The sequence below is a fragment of the Carassius auratus genome, chromosome 6, assembly GCF_003368295.1.
Source record: "Carassius auratus strain Wakin chromosome 6, ASM336829v1, whole genome shotgun sequence".
Classification (NCBI taxonomy): Eukaryota; Metazoa; Chordata; class Actinopteri; order Cypriniformes; family Cyprinidae; genus Carassius; species Carassius auratus.
In genome coordinates, this window is record NC_039248.1 from 82467 (window position 1) to 98462 (window position 15996).

The 15996-nt window shown below is 33.9% G+C and overlaps 1 protein-coding gene across 3 annotated transcripts in view; it reads right to left on the reverse strand.

Moving 5' to 3' along the window:
* Positions 1-1123: 1123 nt before the first annotated feature.
* quob (quattro b) overlaps positions 1124-15996 on the reverse strand; it is a 31210-nt gene continuing 16337 nt past the window's right edge. For 2 of the 3 annotated variants that reach the window (XM_026255940.1, XM_026255939.1), the window contains exons 9-23: positions 15625-15720; positions 14764-14912; positions 14404-14542; positions 13003-13125; positions 12565-12759; positions 11019-12037; positions 9459-9771; positions 8545-8634; positions 6738-6968; positions 4389-4559; positions 4141-4318; positions 2195-2311; positions 1907-2116; positions 1491-1696; positions 1124-1294 (exon numbers count right to left, since the gene is read on the reverse strand). In XM_026255940.1, the coding sequence (XP_026111725.1) occupies positions 1253-1294; positions 1491-1696; positions 1907-2116; positions 2195-2311; positions 4141-4318; positions 4389-4559; positions 6738-6968; positions 8545-8634; positions 9459-9771; positions 11019-12037; positions 12565-12759; positions 13003-13125; positions 14404-14542; positions 14764-14912; positions 15625-15720 (3279 nt within the window). In that variant the 3' untranslated portion in view covers positions 1124-1252. The remainder of the gene's footprint in view (positions 1295-1490; positions 1697-1906; positions 2117-2194; positions 2312-4140; positions 4319-4388; positions 4560-6737; positions 6969-8544; positions 8635-9458; positions 9772-11018; positions 12038-12564; positions 12760-13002; positions 13126-14403; positions 14543-14763; positions 14913-15624; positions 15721-15996) is intronic. The other variant, XM_026255948.1, reaches the window with a different exon arrangement.

Below are 15996 nucleotides of genomic sequence, written 5' to 3' on the forward strand. Positions count from 1 at the left end.
ACCAAGTGACCAGAGGGTGTTTCTTCTGTTATTCCTGTCGGTAATCGGAATGTTTTCTACAGAATGATATTCATTGGTAATTATTGTTATAGGCCTTTATATCATATGTCCTCACTTTCCATCTTGTCATGTGTTGTTTTTAGCTAATTAAAACCCCTTTAACTAACAAAATCCAGTCCTGCAATGAAATAATTCTGCAGGAAGTTACATCATTCTGGTAAATCAAACACCACCACAGACATCAGTAAATATTAAGAATTATGAAATCTTGTGATGAATCCGCTGTAGACAGACGTGAACTACTGCAGGTCAGTCCTAAAGTATTTCTGTTGAGGTTTTTACAGGATGTTTTGCAATGGAGTTACTCTGTTTTGCAATGTGTAGCCCCAACTTAACTCGCATTCATTTTCCAAAAATGACATACATTTTGATCTACACTCTAAAAATGATGCTAAATAGCACTAAAGGTGGTTCATTTGCTCATACTCAAAGAGAAAAACACTTAAAGTGCTATGGCACCTATATCCTTTTAAAAAGGTGCCATGTAGAACCATAAGAGGAAGCTCATTCTCCTCCTTAGATTTTTATTATGTTCTTCCACTCTCATATCTCATATATGTCAAAAAGTCTTGTGTGGGAGCCCTGGAATATTTCCTTATATATTTCCTTTTTGCCTTGGGGGCAAAAAGGTTGAGAACCACGTTATCTTTAGGAAATACACTGTATTTTAAATACATTTTAAAATCCTTTCCTCAACTAAACTAAGAGACTAAGAAAGAGTTAGAGAACATTTATAGAACTATACAGGGGCTTAATGTGTGAGTGTGTGTGTGTGAGAGAGAGAGAGTGTGTGTGAGTAAATATAAATATCATTTCCACATTCATTCAAAGTTTACAAAATAAGTTAATTATTTTTATAAATCAATTCATTTAAAATAATTCCAATGAGAATTAAATGACTTCATGACTTTTTTTTTTTATCAAAGCAGTTTTATTAAACGATTACACCACTGTTTGTGTTTTAATCATCTGTGCAATAAAGGCTAACAGAAACAGAAATAAAAAATAAAAAAATGTAAGTTTTTAACATTTAAAGGTTAGTCCACACACACTCACACAGAAATAAATAAATAAAATAAACTTTATTTTAGAGTTTCACAGGATTGATAGGTATAAAAGGTGAAAAGGTGAAAAGAATGGGCCTGACAACATAAAAGCACGACGCTATTACAGTATAAACATACACGATGGGCTATACTTCAGTTGACTTTCCTATGACGCTCGTCCCTTGAACCTGTAAAGAAAAAAGAGAGTAAATGAAAATATAAATATACAGACTATTCCAAATCTCAACACACCTGAAAATTAACTATAAAAATAGCTTAAACCAGTTAGCTTAAAATTAAACAGCTTAAAAGTCTCGAAAATGTTAATGCACAATGTAGAAATTTCCTAAGTACTATGAAAACAGTTAAATCTGTATGCCATACTGTAGTGCACGAATGGTCCCTGGGTTGGCCTGCTGTGTTAGTGGGTTTCACGCTGCATTCGTGGTTGTGGGCACACGCTTTTTTCACCCCAACGACAGGTGTCTCAGACTGGGCGTGGTCACAGTCTCCACCAATCACAGACGAGCAGCTGTGACCAGAACTGCTGAAGCAGCTAACACTTTCTCCTGAGGACACCGAACTCTCCACTGAAACACAACACATCCTATTAGCAACAGACAGCATATTGCATATATTGTGTATATATACCTCAATATATGCACCTGGGTGTTGAACTGCAGTGAATGTATCTAAATAACAAAATATATATTTTTTTTTTATCAGAACTATTTATTTGATTTAGAAAAAGCATGACCAGATGAAACATTGCATGGATGTCATTGTTAAGAAGGACGTACCCAGTGTACTCTGGTTTCCGCTCTCCTGGTCTAAATCATCTTCCTCCAGAATCCCTGATGTCCCATGGACGTACCGGACAACATCTCCTCCACTCACATGACCCACAGGAGATGTGGAGCCCCATCCAGAGGACGAGGATGATTGGCTTCCAGAGGATGACGTACAGCTGGCCGAGCCAACGGAGTTCAACCGGAGGACAGGAATCCCACCTACGATATAATATCATATAGAGTTAAATAAGATCAATCTCTCAGGCTACCCAACGTTTAACTGTGACAGGGCTTCACCTCGTCCTGTGGGAGAGCAGTTGATGGCTCGGTCATTGATGGCCATCTCACTGGGCTGGATATCCATGAAGGGTTTATGACCGATTCCCATGAACACCCTCTCCTGCATACGGATCTCTGCGAGGAGACCAGCAAACAAACAAGCCGGGTCTATTAATAACATCTGTGACCCTGGAGCACAAAAAATATTTTTGAAACTGAGATTTATGCATCGTGAAAGCTGAATGAATAAGTTAGTAAAAATAGAAAAACATTTGGCTAAGATACAACTATTTAAAAATCTGGAATCTGAGGGTGCAAAAAAAAAAAAAAAAAAAAAAAAAAAAAAAAAAAAATTATATATATATATATATATATATATATATATATATATATATATATATATATATATATATATATATATATTATATATATATTATATAATATATATATATATATATATATATATATATATGTATATATGTATATATAAATAATGAGAAAATCGCCTTTAAAGATGTCTGAATTAAGTTCTTAGCAATGCATATTAGTAATCAAAAATTACATTTTTATACATTTACGGTAGGAGATTTACAAAATATCTTCATTGGAACATGATCTTTACTTAATATCCTAATCATTTTTGCCATAAAAGAAAATTATTTTGTCCCATACAATGTATTGTTAGCTACTGTTACAAATATACCTGTGCTACTTATGACGGCTTTTTTTGCTCCAGGGTCTTAAAAATGAACAAGAAGGCGGCTAGCCGCACACTGAATCCAATAATGACTAAGAAAATCTACTTAAATATTTTTTTTCTTTTATAAATTGCATCGTGCAAAAAGTGCATAGTGCATGTGAGTTAAAAGCGAATGGACACCAGCAATGCTTGATGCTCACATCTTCAACAGTGCAACCAATTCTGATGAAAAGCACGGCTGTTAAACATCTATGGGACGCATCGAATGGGTGGACTATTTTCGGGAAAATGTGATGAAAGTGAAAGTGATGAATAAATGCATGCAGCTGCATATGGGAGGTGAGCTTCTGTCGTTCATCTTTCAATCCTTATCACATTCCTCAACACACAAGATAACGTCTTTATTAACTTTCACATTTCTGATTCTCATGAGGTGCTGAGGTTGCAAGGTTTTCATTTTATAATCAAACAAAGAACTAAAGATAAAGAGTGGATTGCAGCAATAACTGCATTAAATCACGGCTTTACAGTAAACCTACAGTAGATTAACTTCAAACCTTTTTTTACGATTTTTCATTTGAATTTGCACCTGAAGAGGATTGAATTCCCCAATGGATTGCCAGAGAATAAGAGATCAAATCTAATCACAGGTTATTGCAAATCTCTAATTTGTTTTCAAAAATGTGTTTTTTTTTTACATATTTTGAAGTATATTGGCAACCAAACAGTGGCTTCCATAATATAATAATAATAATAACATGGAAGTCAATGGAGACCAGAAATGGTTTGGTTACCAACATTCCTCAAAATATCTTCTTTTGGGTTTCAACAAACAAAACAACACTTCCACTATTATCTAAGAGTTTTCCCTCAATAAACTCCAAATTACTGCTTACTGACACTAAGGAAGATGTTAAAAACAATATAATAATAATAAAAATAGTTGTTGTTAAGTAGTTGTAGGCACAGGGTAGAGGTCAGGGATCTAGATTATGGTTATGCAGAATAAAGCATTAATATGTGATTTATAATTATTAATATGCATGCTAATAAGCAAGTAGTTAATAGTTAATAGTGTTTCCATATTCTAAAGTGTTCCCAGAGGTTTTGGAAGAAATTGAGGGAGAGTAAATGATGACAGACTTTCATTTTCTTTAAGCAATACAATAACCTGAATCGAAATAAAACCTAGAGCAAGAAACTAGATTAGCTCATAATAAATAATCATAATTCATGTTTATCGAGACCAAAGCGAACTGATTACTTCTGTTGAGGACGGCTTGTTCCCACAGGATCCTCTCCAGGTCTCTGGTCCAGTTCTCCTTCACTTCTCGACTCGGTGCCTGAAGGATGTACGTGTCCTGAGACTTCCTCCTTCGAAACCAGATCTCAAAACACAGCCCGCTGTCACCAGAGTTATGGGTCATACCGATGTCTGACGTCTGCGAGAGCACAGAAAGCTAAAGGGAAAGCCGTCTCTGTTTGGAGCTGTCCAGTGATGTAGAGGTTTACCTTGAAGGATTGTTTGTAGATGTACGTGTCATTCCCGACGTCGGTTCTGCGTGTCTTACTGAAGAGGATGAGATCTTGGAAGAGAAAGATGTGACGGTAGCATTTCTTCTTCCTGAAGGTCAACATGAACTCGTCCTGACGGATCAGCTGACCCTGTTCCTTCAGATTCACCTGCACACACATCAACACAATAACATGAACGCATTTGGCAGATGCTTTCATATTACATATTAACTGCTTTTGCATTCAGATTGTTTTTTAAAAACAATTAAAACATCAAAAAAGTTGACTTGCATTCTCCTTCAGAACCTTATGTATTTATACTACTGGTCAGTTTGGAATAATTACTTTTTAAAAGTTTATAAAGGAAAAGCCTGCATATATTTGATCAAACGTATAATAAAAACAGTAATATTGTGAACAGTTTAAAATAACTATTTTCTATGTGAATAAATACTAACATGTAATTTATAACTGTGATGGAAATCTGTATTTTCAGCATCATTCCTCCAGTCTTCAGTGTCACATGATCTTCAGAAATCATTTTAATATACTGATTTACTGCTCAAGAAACATTTCTGATTATTATCATTGTTGAACACAGGTGTGTTGTCGAATTTTTTTTTTATATTAATTTAATAATATAATATTAATGACTGACACATTAAATTGATAAAAAGTGATAGTAAAGACATTTATAATGAAGATTTTATTTTATTTCAAAACGTTCTATTCATCAAAGAATCCTGAAAAATGAAACGTATCTCAGTTTCTACAAAAAATATTGTGCAGCAAAACATTGATAATAATCAGAAATGTTTCTTAAGCTGCATATTATTCTGATTTCTGAATATCATGTGACACTGAAGACTGGAGGAATGAATAAATTTTAACATAAAAAACCAGTTGTTTTTAATTATTGTAATGATATTTTACAACAAAACTGCTTTTACTATATATACACAACTGTCTCAGCACACAGGTGGAGGGAGTGAACCAGTTAGTTCACTGTTCTTATAAAAGCTTGCTGTCTGAAAATAAACGCATGAAATATGATGGTATTTATCTTTTTTAATTATAGACACTGTGTGAAGTGGGCAAAACTCACCTACATCTCACGCCCGACCATCCTGCTCTATGAAAATATCTCTATTTCAGTCTGCATTCAGTTTGCAGACAAATATGTTTTGCCTCATTATGCAAAACAACACATATCATAGATTTATGAGTAAGCAGATAAACAGTACAGACTTTGAACCTGTGCAAGTTGATGGGTGCTGCTATGGTATTTCTAAGGGTTCTTAGTGGATTTTAGTGTTAGTGCTAGGTTGTTGTTTTTTTTGTCTTTAAGTCTGTGTAACTTTCCGTTCTCTAGATATGACTCAGGTTCATTCAATGTAAGTATTTTACACACATAAGATTAATGCATCCTCTCAAATCTCTGCCCCTCCGTGTGTGCAATAATGACACTTGCAATGACATGCTTTTCTAAATGACAGGGTTTCAGAAGAAATTTGCCTAGTTCTGTTAAAAAGAAAAAAAAAGAAAAAAGGAACTGAGGTATTCTGAGATGTTGTAATCTCATCTTTCTGGCACTCCAGTTTCAATTTAATATTATGAATATACTATTATACTATTTATTCATATTGTAAATTTTTTATACATTTCAATATATTTTATTTCAATTTTTGTTTGTTTTAGTAATTTTATCCTTTTATTTTTAATAATCTTCATTCAACTATCATTTATAAAGCTCAATTTATTTTATTAATAAATTAGTTAATTCATATTTTAAAACAAGTAACTTAAAATGAGTAAATTTTTATTTTTTTATTTTAGCACTTTAGTTATCTAATATTTATATTTTAATTTATTTCATTTTTATTATTTAGACAATTACGTAGTTCATAGTTTATATTACTAGAATTACCATAAACAATAGTTTGGATATACGTACTAAAAATACTCATTTAGATTATAGAACTAGAATTATTACTATAACTAATTCAGAGGAAAAGCATCAGAAGTATCACACTCAGGAATATAAAGAATAAAAGTCCCATGAATAATAGTCCAAAGGGGTATTATTTTATGTGCCATCTTGTTGGTTTCTTAAATGCATGAATAAAAATTAAAAATTAAAAAACATTAATTCGTTAAAATGATTTTTGATTTAGTTTAGAATTTTAAAATGAGCAATTTTAGAACTTCTAAACTTGTATTGCTTAGTTGCCAAAGAAACATTTCTTTAAAAAAAAATGTTTAAGATCTAATATTAATATTTGACTTAATTTCAGCTCTAGTTTAAAGCACCCAAACCTGTAACAGTGTGATTTAGCGCTGACTCACGTCACAGTCCTGGATGTCGTCCATGGCGAGCAGGTCGTTTCCGTATCGCAGCTGGAGCTGGATGATGTTCAGCGCGGTCTGTATCTGGAGCCGCTCGTGTCCTGCGTGTGCGCCGCTCTCACACTCACACAGCATGTCCTGCAGCAGCAGACTGTATTTACTGATGCGCTGCACGGGCTTCAGCAGATACGAGGACAGATCCATCTTATCACCCAGCAGCTGCTGCTTCCGCTGCAATTCACATCAGATCACTACAATTAATACACAAGCACGGCGACAGAACTGAGAATGTTTGAGATTAAACTCATCAATGATTGTCTAAACAGGACATTTTACGTCTCATCTTGTTTGTTTATTAATAGCATGAGGTCAACGAGAATTTTGTAGAAATCAATGCCGTTATGACTTTTCTGCAAGGTCAACACTGAATATTTGTGTTATGTGTGTCCCCCACGAGCTGGTTTATTCTGACAGGTATTTAGATGGAAATCATCACGCCACTCATTTCAAGAAGAGTCAAACTTCTGCCGAATGAAAGCTTTATCCCGAGGCCACGGATTTCCAACAGAATGACCTCAACGTTTCCCAATGTTTGCACAGTACTTTCCTTTTTGTCTGATATATCGCATCACCAGATAAACTATTTCATAATCTTATTTTCTGAAGAAATTTTTCCCTGTTATTTCACAAGCTTCAACAGAAAAGAGCTGGATAGGCATCATTTATGTGTGTAATACTTTGCATAGAAATTTACACATACTTTTGTTGAGCATCAAATAACATCGAATTCATAGATTGATTTCGCTGTATATGTAATAAATGAGATGCTATGAATGGGATTTCATTTGTCATTAAAAATGGCTTTTTCTGGCTAAGTTTGATTTACTATTAAATGAAAGTTGCTACAGAACTTTTGTCATTTTTTATGTGTTTTAGTACTTCACTATTTCAGTTTGGCTTTAATTTATAAAGCTAAATTAATTTAAGCTTTAGTAATTTTAGTCCTTTTAGGTAACATTCATATTTGTTTAAGTTGATCATATTTGTATTTGTATATGTTGTATATATTATTTGTATGTTGTTTTTATTTATCTAAAGTTGTGCCACATCTGTTTATACATGGGTCAAAGATGTTAAGGTGTCTGCATCAAAATACATTTATAAATGTGATTTTACGTCCATTGAAAGCACATTAAATGCAAGTAAAGTGTCTACTTTTAAGGTGCAAACACGTTTATGGAGAATAAAATGTCAATATTTGGTTGAAATAATGTTACATTGTCATTCAGTGTAACATAATATTTATGTAATAATTCAAACATGCTTACTCTGACTTGTACATATGGAAATATATAAAAGAATAAAGAAGCATGTTACATTTTATTGTGTTTTAAATGAGTAAAAAATCTCTTACTGACAAATGTGCAAAACCAAGGATAGTGTCAAATTTAATACTCAAGTCTAATTACAGCTAATTAGTATTTGGTATGAAAGTAATTAGTCTTTTAGTCTGTTGTAAATATGCCTGACAAGATTGTTACACTGAATGATATTTTAGTGGTGTCTTTTGTAAATCAAGGAAAAATGTATCATATTTATATTTTGCTCTGAAAAACAAAAACAAAATTGCAATTACATTAAACAGAAAACTTTTTACATTTTTTGGGGAAAAACAAAAACAATTTAAAGCAGTATTACACTTATTGTTTTTTTTATGGTAAACCCCTTTTGTCTCGGACCCACATTCAAATTCTACTGAATACTGATGAAATTAGCTTAAAATATGACATTTGGATGAAAATCTGACCTTAAAGAAGTCTCTCCCGTGATCGATGAGCAGTCTTTCAGAGCGAGGCTTGTTCTTGCTGTATAATGCGTACAGACCAAAGTTTTCTTTCTGAATTTAAGAGACACAATGTTAGAATCATGGTGCAAACAAGTGGGCTATTTAATTTTTTATTTGCATGTGCATTTGTTTCTTTATGAGTGTGACACAGTCATCAAAACAGTTTATATATATATATATATATATATATATATATATATATATATATATATTCTCCTCATATCTTTACATTTATATGTTTCTTTGTTTGTTTGTAAGCAATATTCATTATTCCAAATACTGGATCCAGTTTTTTTAAGTATTACAAATATAAAAAAAACATCTATAATTATGTGTAAACATAGCAATTTAAATATTTTATTTTTCTCTAATACACATTATATTAGATACTGTTGTTTTTTTTATTTATAGCAGCTTAAGTATAAAAAGCACACTACAATCTCATATAAGTACCTTGCAATTTAAATATATACAATAATTAATATATATTTTTTGCATAACATCATTTACTGTCTTTTTTTTTTTTTTTACAGTTATGAAAATTAGATTTTTGGCATCAATTTAGAAAAAAATGTTCTTAAATGTCATGGAACTAATGCAATGCAAATAGTAATGTTCCTAAAATTATGATCTCCTAAAAATGACAAATATCTAGGCTTAATTTTCTTTATGCAAAATATAATCATGTTATCCATGTCTTATAATTGTGGGGTGAAATGTGACCTGCTTTTGCTTTTGAGTTGCATGGCTCTTTCATTATAAGTGTATTTATTTTCTAAGCCCTGTAACGCTACATTAATGGGTTCTTTGTGGTGCTTTAAGAAGAGCTTCTCTGGTATCAGGCTGTAAAACTGTGTCCTGCTCGGAGCGCTCACGTGTTTCAGGAAGCAGCGTCCGACGGAGAAGGGCTCCTTCAGACACAGCTCCAGCTCCTGAAGGAAGTGATGCTGGTGAAAGTCTCGCAGCTTCTCCAGGTTCCCAAAGATGCTTCCTCTCTGTCCGCGCAGGTCCTGAGGCACGTCGGGACGCTCCAGCTCCGGCATGTAGTTCTCCACCACATACCCCAGCGCTCTCACATACTCTCTCTCCGTCTGGAGCAGCTCCTTCATGATGCGCTGGAGCTTACTGTCAAGAGAGCGACAGAAACATTGCTGCCTTCTGACAGGATCCATGTGCTCCTCTACACAACTGACATTATAAACAATTACTCAAACCTACTATTTCAATTATCTGAAAATATTTTACAGGCAGGGCACATCTGTATAATTCAGTTTAAGACATGTTACGTTCCTGCCCTGAAATATGAATTAACATGAAGGAATCATCACAATTACCCAGAAGCATATCTAAAATATGGTTTCTAGTGAAAAACAGAACTTATGTAATAAAGTGTGTACATGTTGTGATGCAATGATGTATGTCATTATGGTAATGGTACATCACATATATAGTTTTGTGATGGAGATAATATTATAATAAAATTATTTTAATATTTTTTATTGTAATATTTAAACTGAATTGATAATTGAAACTATATTTTGGAAAATATCATATTAAAATTGTATTAAATATATATTTATCGTATTATTACAATTATAATGGAACAATACAATTATTTCATTTTATTAAATATCATGGGTTAATTTTATTTTGAATTTGCAATGGAATTATGTCACTGGATAATAGAATATGAAAGCTATTGTTGTATTGTAACATTAAAACAATTTTATTGTTACAAATTTTAAACTTAATTAAATAATCATGAAGTAATGATTATTTTATTTAAACAGAAATATTGGATATTTAAAATGATTTATTAAATAATATTTTATTATAACAAATTATAATAATATTTTATTATAACAAATTATAATATAATATAAAACACACACACACACACACACACACACACACACACACACATATATATATATATATATATATATATATATATATATATATATATATAAAACATTAATACTTTTTTGCTATTATTGCTAGATTTTGAAATTAAAACTACATTTTGTATACAAATTAAATTAAGATTAAAATACATATATAAAAAAATTGGGATAATGTTTAATACAAAATATTTAATTAAATATTGTTTTATCATAATATTGAAACTATTTTATTTTAACACATTTTAAACTACATTAAATAATCCTGTGGTAATGATTATCTTATTTTCAATTTACAAAAACTATTTTATTAAACAATATAATAATAATAAATCGTTTTATTTTAAGAATATGAATAGTAATGCTACATAAAATATTTATGTTATGCTATTATTGGTATATTTTGAAATGGAAACGACATTTTGGATAAAAATGAAAGGTGCTTCATCTGATTTCCTTTCATTTGGAATGTGATGTGTGCAAACAGATGTGTCCAGCTCTGTATCTTCACGATTCTTCATCACTTTGACTCACAGTACAGAGCTGCTGTGATCCAGCATGAGGTCAGGCCTGAAGACTGGAAGATCTGGTGAAATCAAGCTCAGCTCGTCAGATTTCGTCTCACTGACGTCGCTCTGGCTCAGTCCAGAAGCGCTAGAACAGAAGCTGTCCTGGTGAGACAGTTTAGAGCTCTGTCCATCCCATGATGCTCTGCTTGAGTCACTCTCTTGACCGGAAGCTGCACATCTCTGGTCTTTGTGCTTGACTGCAGTCTTACGAACAGAAACATGATAGCTGGTGACTGGCAGACAAGAGTCTTCGCTTCGAGAGCGGACCAGGGCTGTATAATGCATCGAGTGGTTGACCTCTGTGACCCGGCCTGACTTTCTCAGATCACTGTCGCTGTGAGAGTATATGCGAAGACGCTTCTTTAATTGCATCGTCGGTTCATTGTGTGATGTGGAAACTTTGCTTCTGCTTTGGTGGAAATGTTGGCCTCTTCCTTCCTCTTTCGGTTTGAAAGACTGGTGAAGATGCAGTTCTCTGTGCGTGCTTTGGGTCATTATTGGGTCAGAGTTTGAAGACGGTGATGTTTCTCCCATCACAGGCTCACAGAGGAGGTGGAAATGCGTCACTGTCTCTTTAACAAGACTATTTCGAGTCTCTGTACGACCGCCAGTAGGGTTTATTTGGGGGTCGCCTTCATTTTCTCTAAGGCTTGTTGTGATTGCGCTCAGGGTCGGTCCTTTCAAGCGGGCCGCGCTGTCCTTTTGTGGCGATCCCAGAGGCGTTTGATTTCTATATGAGGCTTGCAGTATCTCGGTGAGCCGCTGTCTGATGTCTCGGCATTGAGCCCAGACCGCATTCCACATGAATATCCCATCCGGGTGCCTCTCCAGCAGCGCCGAGCTCTTGTCCTGAAAGTGCTGGGGCGAGAAGTCTTTGAAACGCTCCTCAAAAGCCTTCAGTGTGCTCAAGGAGACACACTCGGAAGAGTTTGTGCTCTGGGTGTGTTCTAGATACTCCATGCACTCTTTGACAAGAGATGAGGCCTGGAAAACAGAGAAGATGAAAGTCATTTCAGGCTATTAAATAATGTTTGTGTGTTGTACAGTACATTGAAAATAATATTATTTCATTAGTTTCTAATGATTTGTAATATTTTGTTCATTACAGCTGCATTCATTTGATTAAAAATACGATAAAATCAGTAAAATTGTGAAAGATTATTACAATTTAAAATAAAAATGTTCTATTTGCATATTTGATAAAATTAAATTTATTCCTGTGATCAAAGCTGAATTTTCAGCAGCCATTAATTCCGTTTTGCATCACAGGAAGTAGTTGTTGTAAAATAGAAAGAATGTGTAAGAAATGTATTGTTAGTATTCCAAACTTTTTGCAATAGTTCATTTCAATAATTATGTGGTAATGATTATTTGATTTAAACTTGGTAAATATATAATAAATAAGACATTTTTGGATAAAATGGCTTGTAAAAAACCAAAAAAGTTAAACGGCTTGCAACTGTTTCATGTTGACTTGATCAGGGCAGTTAATTGTCTGTTTGTTGACGAACCTCTTCACAGAAACGATAGAGATGGACAGAAGTCTCCAGCTCAGATTTACGCTCCTCAGCTTTTAAGAGAAACCCGGTCATGTTGGTTTTGAAAGTGGTGACGTTACTAGCAAAAGCCTCAGTTTCAGGAAAGTGCGTTCCTTTGGTTCTCCTCTCCACTTCTTTTATCAACAACATCGCTTTTTCTTTTTTCTCCTAGAAAGAAAAATGACATGCACACATTATGCAATACCTCAAAGATGTCCGAAATGTCATGAATCTTCATTACTCATCATTATTTAAGACGGCACATTCTCATACCATTTTCATCATCTCTGGTTTATGATTAATTTTTAATTAAATAAAACTCGGCTGTTCACATAAATCTATAATCCACAATCTAACTAGTCTGATAAGATTCAGGCATTGATATTATGGCCCATTCAGAGGAAATGTTACCTTCGCTTGTATAAGAACAGACTGAACGTCTTGAAGTCTCTGCTCTATCTTCAGCAGAGTTTTCTCCGTGTCATCTTTGTCTTTCTGCCATGACTGCTCTTCTGCATCACACCATTTCTGGATCTGTGAACAACATAAACAACAGTTAATAATACACAAGCATTAAAAGAGCTCAATTTATGGTGTACAGTATTTATGTTCCCAGAAGAATCTAGTGCTGACTCCACCAGACCTCTTTAATAAAGACAGCTGTGCTACAGTGATGATAAACACTGAAATCCATTTTCACTCATCCCTTAGTTTACATAAAATTATAACACTTTACAGTAAAGCTCCATCTGTTAACATTATCGACAGTTCACGGTTCAATAATGCAGCGATTCCTCCAGTGTTGTGGCTTGTAAAATGTGCTTGAACTGTGCTTATTTCTCTCCTGATTCAGACCAGATGACCTTTCCACTGAATAAGGCAATATCCAAGCAATTATTATGAATTATGGACTATTTTTTTAGACAGAAGCAATGGTTTGGAGTTCAAATGGATTTGGCTTCTCAAGACATTAACTGATGGACTTTTTATCAGTTGTTTAGACTCTCATTTTGACGGCACCCATTCACTGCAGAGCATCCATTGGTGAGCAAGTGATATAACTTGTCCAGTTCTGATGTAGAAACAAACCCATCTACATCTTAAATGGCCTGAGGGGTGCACTTTTTTTTTTTTGTTTTTTTTTTTGCCAATTTAAATTTTTGGGTCAAATATTCCTTTAATGTATGAACTAATGCTAACAAATGAGACCCTATTATAAAATATCACACATAAATGACAAATGCATGATTACTGAATGTGATTATGCAATTTTTAAAAGCAAAGCACAAATTTGTTATTTTTGGATCTAGTTAATGCACTCTTCTAGTTAAGCATAGTCGATCACGTCACAGTTTCCATATTTCCCATCTTTGCATAGTCAAGGTTGGATATGCAACGTCATTTTCAGTTCTACTGATATATGTTTAAATGGTGCATTTTAACATTTAGTACCTTTTTTCATTATATGTGGCTTACGACTATGTTTTGTAACTTAGAGCCACTGTGTGGTAATTGGTGCTACAAATGCGTTTGCACCACAACATTTCTTCATAATCTCCTTACAACAGCATGTCTATCTACCAGCCTGAATCTTTAGTGTTAGTCCAACTCTTCTCAAAACATTCTCCTCCGACAGCTGAGAAATGCTGATCACTTTATTTAGCACAGTGATGTTATGTTTCACTATGAAGGTTGAGACCGTCTGCCCTTCTAACGCTGGATGATTATTCCCCGAGGCACAATGTTTATCTTGTGTTATTTTCAGCTCTGAAGCACGTTCTGTGGGATGTCATGATGGGATATAATGCATACTGTGCCGAGCGAGTCTTCTGCTTCTCTCAGAACAAGAACATGTTCCAGGTGTTGCAGTGACTGGTTGGATTTCATCACTAGCGTGTGAACGGCCTCTTCCACCTGGTTATACAGACACGTCACAGACTCCAGAGAGTCCCTGCAGGAGACAGAAAAGACACAGAGAAGTGTTGTGTGCCCTCTACATACTGGCCATACTTTTCCAGTTTGTGTTTCTTATTAAATATGTGTTCTCCAGTGGAGCTCACTGTGTGTCTAAAGGCTCTTGGTGTTGGGAAAACAGCTGTCCAAACATCATGGGCGCAGCTGAGCTCTAATCATGATCAAATGTGACTAAACCCAGCCTGCTGAGAGAAATACCTGAAGTCTTCAGACTGAGCAAATCGAGACTCCTCCTTCCTGATCCTGGCCAGAATAGACCCGCCTTCTCTTTGGAGGGCGACCAATCGTGTGTCTTCAAGCACCATCTTCATGGAGCTCCTCTGCTGCTGGATGCAGGTCTGGACATCCTGAACAATTGACCATTGATTTAGTTCGTTCGGGAGCAGAATTCCTCAGCAGGTCAAATTAAATAATTTTTACTTTATTTATTTGCATTTGTTTAAAATTAAGTTTTCAATTTGTGCAATTTCTGAATAAATAAATATTTTTTTTTTATTATTATTATTAGCAGAAATTTAGTGAAAATGTGAGAAATCTTCCTGCATTTATGTTCATGCATCTTATGTTATGTAATCTAGTAATCATTTATTGAACATATCTGGTGGCTTCACATTACAAAAACAACATCAATGTGCCTTTCAATAGGCATAAAATATAACTGTACTATAAAATTTTTATTTTACTGATATTGGTATTGATATTTATTAATATTTCATTTATTGATATTTCATTTTACATGTTAATTTCACCTATTTTCCACATTTACAGTCACCACTCAAAGGTAATTTATAAAAAAAAAAAAAAAAAAAACTAAAAACTCACTAATAACTTTACATGTTAAACATAATCTTAAAATGAATGCATTATTACATTTGATTCTTATATTCATTTGTAGAGATCAGAATGAGGGATTGCGGTGTTTGATTTAGACAAAATTGCACGGAATTTCTCCGTTTTCTGACATAATATGCAAATAATTACTGGCTTATTGTATCGGTTCAAATTTCAATATCAGTGCATCTCTATTTTCAGAAATGATCATGCAGAATCTAAAGTTACTTTTGCAGTGTCCGTCTTTTTAACATCAAGTCTCCTGATTGCTGTCTGCAGTAATGAAGATGCTGCTTGTAGGTCCAGTTGAAAGAGAGAAAGTTTCTGAAAGACACATATGCGAAACACACGTTAGATAATCATTCACATACTGTGAAAGAAGGGCGTCTGTTGATTCTTCAACTATTTGCTCAACAAAACATTTACAAGCACAAACTTAAAGCATGTGACCAGCAGACAGACAGCTGAAGGTAACTGCTAGTCATCAAGATGAAATTGTGTTTATAATCAACTCACATAAGATTAGGAAAAGTTGTTACAGTACATATGTAAGTTAAAGAGCCGTTGGGCTCTTAGGCCTCATATATTATACATTTTACA